We start from the raw sequence: 13386 nt of genomic DNA, 5'->3' as shown, positions 1-13386 counted from the left end.
ATCTACACCTCTCCAGCTTGCATTAAAAAACAAAAATTGGATGGTCTGGAATTTTGTTGTCATTACTGCTAGACATATGGTACCCTAACAGAGGATACAACTAATGAATTCCATTCTGTAACATAATAAAACAATTTATTAGTTATATCTTTGTTGCTTGTTTGTTTCTGAGTGAACATGGTTCTGTGATCTGTAAATCTCAGAAGATATGCATTCTGAGATTTCTGTATCGGCCCAAATATGTTCATGAAGATAGACTAGCAAAGCACGATTCAGAAGTATGGCCCAAATTACAAGGATCCATAAAGACTTTCCAAAGGGCAAAAATCATTTAATCGTGTGAAATCTGATACAAACATTTAAATTTGTTGTGCAAATTCATACCAGTTGTATGTGTTATATTTTACTTCCGCATCATGTTTTGTATATTTCAAATGCATTGCATAAAGATTGCAATTTACATTTATATGATTACTGCAGAAGAATTTAACAACATGAATTAACAAGTAAGAAGCACCATCTTCCCCAAAGCCCCTTGGCTGTGGATTATGTCTTTATGAGCCTCTGCCACTTTCTCCAGTGGGTATTCGGGACCCACTGCTGGTTTCAGCCATCCAGCTTCAGTCCCTGCGAGAATTGCTATTGCACATTCGTGCATCTCTTCCTAAACAAAGAACATTTAAAATTAAGCATTTAAAAAGGACATTACCTTTATGATTTGACACTGCAGGAAATATCAGTATTAATCTACTTTGTCCCACTGAAGCCTTAAAAAACCAAGATCTAGCCATTCCCAGGCTCCTGGACAGGAAGTAAATGTAAAGTTTCCTCCAAATGGAAATGGTAACACTATGTAGCTAAATCAGTGTTCCCTTTCCTTGGCCATTTGAAGATATGTGGACTTCAGCTTCCAGAATTCCTCAGTAAGGCTGTCTGGGGAACTCTGGGAGTTGAAATCCACATATCCTCAAGTGATCAAGGTTGGAAAACACTGGGAAAAATGAATGACACAACAGAACAGAAGCTTGGAGGTTAAAGAAACTTCCAAAATTCTCCATAGGGAAGCAATCCAGAGGTGGGTTCCTATTGGTTTGGACCAGTTCAGATGAGTAGGTAGTAACTCGGCCTGTCACGCCCCCGAACTAGTTCTATCGGTGGCGGTGCCATCTTAATTTTTGGTTCTATGCATGTGCAGAACAATCTTCATTGTAAATATTTAATTTTTCCCCTCTTCTAACGTGCGCATGCGCAGACCTTTTTAGTTGCAAATGCACACGTGCGCAGAGCATGCGTTTGGCATGTGTGTGAGTGAAGCTAGCATGCACATGCAAAAAAATTTGCATGCTGAACCAGCAGTAATGTCGGTAGCAACCCACCCCTGAAGCAATCATCTGAGATTGTGTAACCAAAAAAAGAAACAGCTCAGCTTAACCTATTATCATGCCACATCATTTTAGTTTTTACCTTAGAGGCAGAAAATAAAGCAATTCCTATGATGCTTGATTCCTTTCCCATTGTATCCCTGGGGTTTATCTCAATTGGGCCACGACTTCCAACAATCTACCGCAGAGAGAAATGAAAATTATAAAACAGAACACTTTAAGGTAAAGCCACTAATTGAAAAGTAGAACCGCTTGCTCACCATCACTCTTCCTCCTTTTGACAACAGTTGTAAGTCATTTGCAAGGTTGACATTGGCTAGCATCTCTATTATCACATCTATGCCTTGGGCACCAGAGATTTTCTACAAAACAAATAAATCAGTTGCACATTGAAATCATGAAAGATTGGCAGATTTAGTTCACTCCTAAATTGTTATGGTCCTTTTGTGGAGTCCTTGGTCCAATAGTGTCCCTCTCTTGGAATTGTTATTTTCGACAACCTACTTTTAAAAATCAAAATATATAAAGTATTATTGCATTTATTCTTATGCTAAGGAAGGGTTAAACACATTTTAAACAGGGTATCAGATGTTGTGTTGTTTTTAACTTGTTTTATTTTATTTTTATTTTCTTTTATTTTCTTCCTTTCCCCTTTCTGTAAGCCGCCCGGAGTCCTCCGGGATTGGGCGGCCTATAAATAAAATTAACCTAACCTAACCTTAGGAAGGAACTCTAGGGAAAATAGACAATAACTGGGTCCTTAATACCAATAAGACCAAGGAGCTTATAGTGGACTATACTGTAGAAGGAATAGATCAGACATCCAGCCCTTGCTTATCAATGGAGACCGAGTGGAGCAAGTGGCCAGTTTTAAGTTTCTGGGTGTTATCATAAAAAAGGACCTGACCTGGGGCGCTCACATTGCAGCACTGGTCAAATGGTCCCAGCAGACGGTTATACTACCTGAGACTTCTCAGGAAACAACAACTCAATGAAAAACTGCTGGTGACCTTTTACCGCTGCACCATAGAGAGTATTTTAACTTACTGCACCTGTGTATGATTTGCTAATTGCACAGTGTCAGATAGGACAACATTCCAGAAGGTTAACATCATTCCATAGAGGATAATTGGTTATCCTCTCCCTTCTTTGGAAGACCTTTATAGCTCCCGCTGCCTTAAGAAAGTTCAAAACATTCTTAAAGATTCACCGCACCCTTTTTTTTGGAACAGGATAATAAAAACAAGGGCAAATAGGCTGAAAAACAGCTTCTATCCCAGGGCAGTAACTATATTGAATTCTACTGTATAGTGCAATATTAATGCAATACTGGGTTTTCAATTCAATTGTATAGAATGTGAAAGATCTGTGTTTGTGTTTTATTTTTATAGTTATAATGTACACTGAAGATGCCATTCAGTTTCATTGTATGAGTGACAATAAAGTAAACTACACTAAACTAAACTAAACAAATGGAGATGTTAAGCTCCAGCTTCAAACAGACACAAATGGTCATTATAATTCACATATTCTGTCTTGCATTGCTCAGGTAAATGCCCTATTTGGTTCATTCCTATTACCACCCAACAATAAGACTGAGAAGATGGTGGTTTCTCACCTCACAAATCTTTATTTTTACAGCGGTATTAACTTTTGCCTAAAAAGAATCCAAAAAACTGTTCTACCCTTGCTACTAAAAGTAGGGAATGATCTAAACTCAAAGAATGAAAGAAAGTTAGCATCTAAAGATGTTGCCACCAACAATCCAAAGCAAATAATATATATTTATTCAAAATAGGATAAATAAAATGAATGCATACCTTTAAGTTTACAATTGTAACTATAATTACAATGTAATTATAATTGAATTGGGTGACTTGGGGCCAATCACTCTTTCTCTCAGCCCAACCCACCTCCCAGGGTTGTTGTGGGGAAAACAGGAGGCAGATTGGGTATGTTCACCACTTGAGTTATTTACATAAATAATAAAGGTGGAATATAAAATAAATGAATAAATAAATTAAAAAATAAACTCCACAAAATTCAACAACACACAGAAAGCAGAGTCGGACTGCAGACCAAACTGGCTTATCTAGAAGCTGATTCCCCTAAAGCTAAAATGGAACTTACTTTGAAAAGTTACAGATAGGATACCCGAGAGCATTCTCAAATCACCTTAATCTCAGCCAAGTAATCACTCTTCCTGTGATTAAATACTCTGCAAGCGCCGTTTTTTAAAACTAGGTTCATCCCATTCTCTGTCCCAGCTGTGCCCCAAACCTTCAAACCATAAGTTCTTGCTAATTGGCATGCTGCTATTCCAACCTAAGAAACAGAGAGGAAAAACAGCAGATAATGATAAGAAGTAATAAAGTTCCCTGCATAATATTATCGTCACAATCATCATATTGAATGAAGAGACTTTCAATAACACAGCACTGACTCCTTATTACTACAGTTGTTGCAGTGTTCAGTGTGTTCACCTTTATTTGATACCATCTGCATGAGACAATCTACTCTTTCTCTTAACAATAGTTCAAACATCATCCCTGAAACAAAAGGAGGCAAATGAATAATTAATTCAGCCATCAGGGTATACGATTATACTTTTTCAGGTAGCATGTAAAATCTATCCGCTCAATTACCACTGGAGTGCAACCATTCCCTGTTCAAATTTCCAAGATATCAACTTTAAACTACCCCTTTATAGAAGTATTCAAACCAAGGGTTTCCAATTTGGGGTACCTGTACCCCCAGGAGGTTTAAGATGGAATTTCAGGGGTTGCAACAAAGAGCGACTTCTGTCCTTAGTGACAAGTCACAAATCACAATAACTTTTATAGTGAGTGCTAACATTAATCAAACATCTCCTAGGAGTGTGGGGAAGAGAACAGGTTGGGAACCATTGCTCTTAAGCAGTGCAGAAACCCCATAACTTTTCCATTAAGGGAGACGCATTTTCAAGCAACACATTGCCAAGTGTCATGGGCCCTTTTTAATGCTTAGAAAGTTGCTCCCAGAAGACCTCTTGGTTGCAACCCTTAATCCATTATGGAGGTACTACAGGATATATATTTTGTCTACTGTATGTGAAATGCACTAGGAGTAACCTGTCCAGTTGTGACCGATTCTAGAGGGCAGTGCTCATCTCCGTTTCTTAGCCTAGGGAGCCAACATTGTCCACAGATACTTCCCTGGTCATGTGGCCAGCATGCTATTCCCTTGAGGTGCACGGAACACTATTACCTTCTCACTAAAGTGGTACCTATATACAGGTAGTCCTTAACTTATGACCACAATTGAGACCAAAGTGTATGTTGCTAAGTGAGAAATTTGTTAAGTGACTTAGGGAAAAATCATAAAGTGAAAAATCACTTTATGATTTTTCTTGACACATTTGTTAAGTGAATCACTGCAGTTGCTAAATTAGTAACACAGTTGTTAGGTGAGTCTAGTTTCCTCATGGACTTCGCTTGTCACAAGGTTGCAAAAGGGGAATCACACATGGATAGGCTGATGGGGGTTTGCAGGGGTTCAGGAGAATCTAGCTAAGATTCTGTGCAGTTCAAAGAACCCCCAAATCCCATTCCTGGTTCGCCCTGCCCCCCCTCCCAGGAGTCCCCACGTGGCCCATTTATATGCAGGTAACTTCAGGGCGCGCACGGAGTCTCAGGGAGGTCAAAAAACGGGCCTACTAGAAGTTCGGGAAGGCAAGAAACGGGCCTATTTCCAGCCTCCAAAGCCTGGGGAGGCCATTTTCGCCCTCTCTGAGGCTTGTTGAAAGCCTCCAGAACCTGGGAACCATGGTGCAGGAGGCCGATTAGGCCATGCCCATGCCCACGCCCACCCAGCAACCAGGCAGAGAACCCCTTGCTAAAATTTCTGAAGCCCACCCCTGGAACCCTGTGACCCCAGGACACTGCAACCATCATAAATGTGAGTCAGTTGACAAGCATCTGAACATGAGTCAGTTGTCAAGCACCATGGGAATACTGCAACGGTCATAAGTGTGAAAAATGGTTGTAAGTCATTTTTTCAGTGTCGCTGTAACTTTGAATGGTCACTAAGGAGACTGTTGTAATTCAAGGATGACCTGTATCTACTCACATTTGCCTGCTTTCAAACTGCTAGGTGAGCAGGAGCTGGGACAAGGACTGGAGCTTACATGTTGCACAGTGCTTAGGTCTCAAACCTGGTCTGTCAGCTCTCTAGCTGACAAGCTTAGAGTCTTTAAATATTGAGCCCTCATTTAATATTTCTTATGCCTTTTGTGTAGTGTTGCTTACCCGGAAAAGGGGATATCAAATCCCTGAAGAACAAAATAATTTCTCCCAATAAATACTGTATGTAAACGGCCACCAGTTCACAAAAGTGCAATTCTGGGTGGCATATAGCAATAAAAACAGAATTGCTTACTCCTCCACTTGCTCCATGGACTAACACAGTTTCTCCTGCTTTGGCAGAGCCTCTGAAAAAAACATAATAAATATTTTGAACATAACGATGTGACAGTTTTACATTATGCAGACCTCAAGTTTACATAGCCAGCAAAAAAAATAATATTATCCATTGAAAATTATGTTTAGTGGGCTCTTGATAATTAAATTGGGATCAATTCCAGATATTTTTAATTAAAAAATCCTTTGTGGCAATAAATATAGAAATTCCTCATTTGCCAACAGCAAGTGGGACCGACAACTTGGTTATTAAGCAAAGCAGTCACTAAGTAAAATTCTGAATGTGCTTATGATCTTACTTCACTTTTCCTTCACTTTATATACCTGCAAAGTAATAAATGCACATACTGGTCACAAAGTTAACTTTTTCATCACTAAGATAATTGTAAATGGAAGATGATATAGTGCAGTGATAGCTAACCTTTTTGTTACACAGTGCCAAAAACTGTGCGCGTGGGCTATCACACGCACATGCGTGCCCACCCACCTGCGCATGCACGAGTGACCCCCTACCTACGCATGCACAAGTGATCCTCCCTCTACCGCACATGTGTGAGTAACCCCTGGGGGGGGATTTTCACCTTTCCCAGGCTCTGGAGGCTTTTCTGAATCCTGGGGAGGGCGAAAACAACCTCCCCTGGCCTCCAGGGGGCAGGGAAGCCATTTTTCATCCTTCCTAAGCTTCAGGAAAGCCTCCAGAGCCTGGGGAGAGTGAAAAACAGGCCCAACGGGCCAACCGGAAGTTTGTTCCCGAACTTCCGGTTGGGCGTTGGGCCTATTTTTCAAACTCTATATTCTCCGAAGGCTTTTCTGAAGCCTGAAAGGGGCGAAAACAGCCTCCCTTGGCCCTCCGGAAGGTGGAAAATCAGCTGGCCTGCCCACGCATGCGCGCCGGAGCTGACAACTGCCAAAGGCTGCCAGGCCAGCAAATATGGCTCCGTGTGCCACCTGTGCACACATGCCATAGGTTCACCATCACAGATATAGTCCATCCCCTTTGAAGGGCACGCATGTGGAAAATGCTGAAGTCTATTATAAAATATGTAGATTTACAAAATATGTGCCCCTGTGTGTGTCTGTGTACCTATTTATCTAGTCACTTACATAATGCCAGTGTAGACTCTTGTCATACAATGAACCAACAATCAGAGACATGCTTGCTTGTAGTACTGCTGACAAAATGATATTGAATGAATGCCTCTAGCAATCTTTGTGAAGATTTCTTTTTATGGCTCATAGAGGAAAAAGGCACACCAAGTCATTAAATACTTACCATTTGAATTCAAGAAGACTTAACAGGAGTACATTTGGAAAATCAGAAAAGGGGAGAGGGCAGTGTGACTTAAGAGTTTAGAAAGAATTGAAGGAAGTACCACCTTACTTTTGGAAGAGGGCTCGAAAAGCCGTAAAGTATGGAATTCCAATGGCAGCACCTTGCTTGAAGTCCAGTTTATCAGACAAAGGGAAAGTTTTGTCAACGGATGCAACCGTGTATTCAGCATAGCCACCAGAAATAGTGCCCATGGTAAAAACCCGGTCACCTTTCTAACAGGAGCAAACAAATACAGATAGATTAATCCAAGTTTTTTTTTGGGGGGGGGTTGTCTCTGCTTTTTTGCAAATTCTGCACAAAACAAAAGAATGGAAATCTGAACAAAATATTGTTAGAAGAGAAGTAAGAGGTGAACAAAAATGCATAAAATAACAACAAAATGACTACCGGGAAAGAAATGATGAACTGAAACCACAGCTCTTCTAAAACCAGAGCTCTACATAATTCCTCTCTGGACAAATTAAAAGGGATTTTACATAAATCAAAAGAATGACCTGGATAACTTTCCTATATTTGATTTAGACACTTGTTAAAGTTTTGAAGAATTTTGTGAGAAAGGACAAAGGAAAAAAAATGGGGGTAAAAAAAAAAGTCTAGTTCTAAGACACTATTTGGAGACTTTCCTGCCACCCAGGCGTAGAGATCGATTGATAAAGGGAAGAAATAAAAAGTTGGTTTATTTGATCCAAGTTAAAACTGACCTGTTGTTATCTCTGATAACTCTTAATGGACTTTTGCTGACCGAAACTGAACAACAAGGCTTTAAGGATTTTTTTACAGGTAAGAGATGAGATATGGGAAGGAGAGATTTGTTGTATTTTAAAATAAGATGATAAGTTAATAAAATGGTTTGTGATGAAAGGGGAAGTCATTTCTTTATGTATTTCTTTTCCTTTTATTACTATATATTATTTTTCTTTCCTTTTTATTTTTTTCTATTTTTCTTTTCTGTACTTTCTATTTTTCTTTGTTATTGTATTTTTGAAATGTGTATTAATTTTTGATTATAATGTTTAAATTACTATAAACATGTCAGCAAAATGACAGAAGTGGGATCCAATGAGGGATGGGATCTGTATCAAATCCAGAAAGCCCAGATAAGAATTTATTTCCCAGGCCTAAAAATTAAGAGAAAGGAAGTGAGCAACTAGCAACCCCAGTACCTTAAAAGCAGTCACATGTTCTCCAACTTCTTCTACCACTCCAGCTACATCTGTACCTGGTGTATATGGTAAAGATGGTTTCCATTTATAAGCTCCAGAACGAATATAGGTGTCTACTGGGTTAATCCCACATGCATGAACTTTGATGAGAACCTGAAGGAGAAAAAAATATCTCTCACAACCTAGTTCGAAAGGAAGGGGGATACTTTTCTAAGCGTGTAACCTCGCAATCTCAAGTTTCTCAGATCAGAGATAAATTTGCAGTCATCCTTGATTTGGCTCCCTCCAGAAGCCATTAAATCATAATTTTCAGCATCTACATGGATGTGTAAGACATGAGCAAGATGACTTGGAGAAATGTCCTCTCACCCCCCCTCCCCCGAATCATTAATCAACCTATTTCCTTGCTGACTTCTTACTACTTGTGAATCCACATACATATTCACCTCAACTGTTGACAAAATAGTGCAGGAATATGTTCCAGATCCTTGATGTCAATTTCAATTATCCAAATACAAATGCTGGGTTCCAATTAAGGCGCAACTGCAATCGTTTTCACCATTTTATTTTCCAAAATGAAATTATTTGTATCAAGTTTTATTCAAGCTCATTTTGCATTATCTATCCCGTGTTTAAGAGTAGCATTAGTAGCAAAAGCAGCCAAGATTGCATATTCTTTATTTTACCTGGTTTTCTTTTGGAACCGGCACTAACGTATCTAGCTGCAGTTTGAGCACTTCAGGCCCACCAAATTCAAACACTTTTATGGCTCTCATCAAATTTTTTCCTGTTGTCATGACAACCTGAAAATGCAGAGATATAAAAACTACAGTATCTGAATATCTGCTGCCTTTTGCACTTCAAAGGGAATCAAATCACTTGCTCTTCACCTGAATTTAAGCCAATGGTTCTCTATCCATTTCTTCCTGTTCTATTTTATATCTCCCATCTAATTTTTATCCCTAAAAGGATAAAATTCCAACCACAATGTGAAGAAATCTTGAATCAAACATAGCAAAATATATATAAACAAATATATCACATTTTCTGAATGATTTACTGCATTGCAAAGTTAACAGGATTTTGCAAAGGAACAGAGTCCTAGATTATGACTGGTGAGTGTCTACTGAACCATGAAACTCCCAAGGAGATTACTACACAGTCCGACCTGCCTTACAGAAGTGTGAAAATAACCAGAAGGGAAATACAACATGTGTTACCTTGAGCTTCTGACCTCCTGGAAGGGTAGAATCAAAATACAACACAGACATCAAAGATTCTGATGCCAATAAAATCTCAGGGAAGGCAAAATCAACAAACATTCAAATCAGGACATCAGTATCTTTGATCTGATATGCAAATAATTGGCACTTTTTTCTTCCCCTTTGGGGTAAAGAAAACAAAGGCATACCTGGAGTCTAATAATACTTGTCATAACATAGTTTGATTACTATACAGTTCTGCTCAAATTCCATCCAAATGTTCATCTACAGAGAGAAATCATTCTTCCTCTTTAGGCAAACAGCGAACAGTGCTTGGCAAATGAACACATAAATAGTCACATAGGGCCTTGCAGTGTTTTAGATTCAATCTCTAAAAACTGATTTGAGGTACATGGGAATATGAACCTAGTACATGTATAAAGCAGCTTTACCTTTTCTTGACATTGTATGATTGCAGATTGATATTTACGCCTTAGAGTACCAATTGCAGAAATTCCTGGTTTGCATAAACTGAATATTGCAAATTGAATTCACTTGCTCATATTTTGTTGCATCATATCATTTATACCCGTGATGGCGAACCTGTGGCACACAGAGGCATTGCTTAGGGCATGCAAGGCGTTGCCCTGTCAGCTCCGCCAACTGATTTCGGCCTTCATTTTCAACCGTTTTGTGTTTCCCAAACTTCCGGTTTGTTCATTGGGCCATTTTTCTCACTCTGAAGGCTTTGGGAAAACCTCCTGAAGGCTCCGGAGGGTGAAAAACAGCCCTACAGGCAATCTGAAAGGTCCGGAACGGTTTCTGACCTCCGGAGAGCCTGCGGGGGGAGGAGGGGCGTTTTCGCCCTCCCTCCCAAGGCTCCTAGAAAGCCTCTGGAGCCTGAAGAGGGTGAAAAATGGGTCCACCGTGCCATCGGGTGCCAAAAGGAGGGCGGAGGGGTCATGCAGCCATGTGCGGAGGGTCGCACGCCCATGCACGGGGTCACACACATGTGTGGGGGGAGGGCACACATGCACATGACCCCCCCGTGCTCCCCCTGCTTTTGGCACACTGGCAAAAAGGTTGCCATAACCATTTAGTCATGTCCGACTCTTGCCAACTTGATAGGTAAGTGCTCTCCATGCTATCCTGTCAAGCACAGCTTCTTTCAGTTGTTGGAATGTTTATCTTTGTAATTGATGAAAGAAATGTCCTTCTGGGTTCGGCTCCAAGTGAGGAAAAAGATACTGGAGACATGGAGGCTGCTTGGAAAGATGGTTTATTGGTGGACAGGACCACATGGCTTGGGCCCTGAACAGAAAAGGTGATCACATGCTTCAATGTTGGTGGAAAAGAAGAGAAAGGCTGAGGAAGAGGCTTGCTAGGCTTTTTATAACCTGTTCAGTCCCACCTCTCTGTTTCCTGTTCCTGTGTAAGAAATGTATTCTGATTGGTTGTCAGACTCCCACGGGGCCATGCAGGGGCAACTCTCTGGGCTATGTTTTGAATCCAGGTTTGGTTGAGTTCTCAGATGCCATGTGGTCAGTTGGGGCCAATATTATCATGCTTTCCTGTAACTGGAGTGGAGAAGTCTTTATTATGTAAAATGGACTACCTTGGCCTTCTTAATGGCCCATTAACTAAGTGGAGATGGGCAGGAAGCTACAGGAAGCTATTCTGTCTTTTAAAACATGTTTCTTTCTTTTCACATCCAGAGAAATATTCAGCCTTTTCAATATTTCCTAGGATATTTCATTTTTCTGGGAGAGGGCTGGGTGATAACTTCCTACAATCAGTTTTGATAACATCAGTGTGTCAGTGTGTCCTTTGCTTGTCCCTTCTTTTTTCCACTAACCATTCCTAGCATCATTGGTTAATAAAACAAGAGTGATCTATAGGAGTTGTCTATTACACTCTTAGAAAAAAAGAATGTTGTCCATTAAAAGAGTATTCAGTACATTTAATCAAAGCAAATTACATTTTTTGCCATTGCTGACACAATCAACAAATTTTAATAGATACTATTTTTTTGTAAAATAAATGCACAAGAATAAAAATGTTTATTTCAAAATAAAGTTTTATAATATAATTAAATAATGTAGTACTGTTGATAATTCATAGAATCTTTGTGCTTCTGGCATGAAAAGGAAACATAGATAGAAAATGATTTGCAAGGACAGTAATTATTCAAAATCCTAAACATGTAACATATTGGTCATCAGTCTTTGAATTTCTGTGTTGTCCTTCTTTATCTCTGAACTATTTGAACTGCCATGAAGTTAACAGGACTACAGAATTCTTGGGTCAAATCAGCCATCAAATATGCTTTTAAAGATTGCACAGGAATGTGCAAACATGATCCCTTCTGTTTTGGAAGAGATCACATCTATATTGGCTAGTGCAAGCTTCCAATGCTAGTAAACTGGTTTTAAATTATTTGTCTCTTGTACTGCATGAGCATTTGTCCAAAAATTGTTGAAATGGAACCTATTCCAAAATAAGATTTCAGGAATTGCATCCCTATCCCTATTCTCTTTTCTAGGATTACCAAATCCACACTTACTAGAAATCCGGATGCCCACATGATGGCAGCAAAGATTTAGTTTTGACATTTCTCTGCTACCATACGGTGGATACCTGCTTTTCCTCATAACAGATCTAGCAGTCCCTTTTAAAGTCAGAATTTAAATAAAGTGGTACTGTGGTACCACTCAGTGAAGATTTCTTTTTACTTAAGCAACCACCATTAAAAACTGCAATTTTTCTGGATCATTTATGGAGTTTTATTCAGGCAGTCATGCCTTTTTTAAATTAGGGGTGTTTTTTAAAAGACTGTGAGCTGCTTAGAGACTTTCTGGAATTGGGTGGTCTGAAAATCCTATTAAAAAAAAAGGAAATATTATATTTCAATCCTGTTATAATCCAAAAACAAAATAAGACTTAGTTCTGATGTGAACATTTCCCCCTGCAGTTTATTGATCTGGAATGTTTACCACAAAACCTCTCAGATTCATTGCTATTACACAATATGAATGACTGCCCTTTGGCCAAGGACAGGTGGTCTCCTGATGTTTGCAGGACTGCAACTCCAGTCAGCTCAACTGATAACAACAATTTAAACAACTAAAAAAAGAACAACCACCCTGGTTTTCCAGCTATACTAAACAGCCATCTGTTCCAGCCTTCTGTTGTCTAATAGAAGCCTATTGTACATCCTCACGTGTGGGATGAGGATAGTGAAGCCTCTCTTGATTTCAGCTTCTGGTGACTTAATGGATATCTCCATATACTTTTCTGGGTACAGTAAAAAAAAAAAGGGATGTTGTTGCCTCTTTTCGGGGTTTTGCTGACTTCTCCCTCCAATCCAGGGCAGCCTGGTGAAAAACTCAAAGTGATCTAGTGGTTTAAGACTAGTGGTTTTCCACCCTGAGCAACTTTATGCTTGGACTTCAACTCCCAGAATTCCAAGGCCAGCAACGCTGGCTGTAGAATTCTGGGAGTTGAAGTCCACACATCTTAAAGCTGCAAGGATGAAAAACACTAGATTAAAGGGCGTTAGAATGGCATCAGAAAGACCCGGATTCTATTTCACCCTCAGCCATAGAGACATCTATCAGCACGACCCATTTCAAAGATTGGCCCGGGGAGAAACAGGAAGAGGAAGCAGTAGGTGCTCAGTCAGAGAAGTGGGGGCTACAAATCGAAGGTATATTTTTGTACCTCTCGACTCACCGTCGCCTTGTGTCCTTGAGCAAGCCGAGAAGTCTCCGCGCGGGGTCTTCGCCTCTATGAAAATACAGAGGGAGGATGAAGTCCGAAAAGAATTTATATTTATTTGATCAGAAGGGG

General features: G+C 39.8%; 1 protein-coding gene across 3 annotated transcripts; it reads right to left on the bottom strand.

Annotated features, from left to right (window-relative positions):
• Positions 1-307: 307 nt before the first annotated feature.
• CRYZ (crystallin zeta) lies at positions 308-13362 on the bottom strand. 3 transcript variants are annotated; one of them, XM_032218099.1, is made up of 9 exons: positions 13270-13362; positions 9022-9138; positions 8336-8488; positions 7221-7384; positions 5799-5850; positions 3558-3707; positions 1643-1744; positions 1465-1560; positions 308-664 (listed from the first exon to the last, which is right to left on the bottom strand). In XM_032218099.1, the coding sequence occupies exons 2-9, from the start codon at positions 9130-9132 to the stop codon at positions 500-502; spliced, it is 993 nt and encodes a 330-aa protein (XP_032073990.1). In that variant the 5' UTR covers positions 9133-9138; positions 13270-13362; the 3' UTR covers positions 308-499. The 3 variants fall into 3 exon arrangements, with proteins under 3 accessions (XP_032073990.1, XP_032073991.1, XP_032073992.1); XM_032218100.1 differs by having other exon boundaries at positions 13258-13340; XM_032218101.1 differs by lacking the exon at positions 9022-9138 and having other exon boundaries at positions 13270-13356.
• Between the last annotated feature and the right edge of the window lie 24 nt (positions 13363-13386).

Source organism: Thamnophis elegans, chromosome 5 (genome assembly GCF_009769535.1).
Source record: "Thamnophis elegans isolate rThaEle1 chromosome 5, rThaEle1.pri, whole genome shotgun sequence".
Lineage (NCBI taxonomy): Eukaryota > Metazoa > Chordata > Lepidosauria > Squamata > Colubridae > Thamnophis > Thamnophis elegans.
This window is presented reverse-complemented; position numbering and strand designations above follow the sequence as displayed.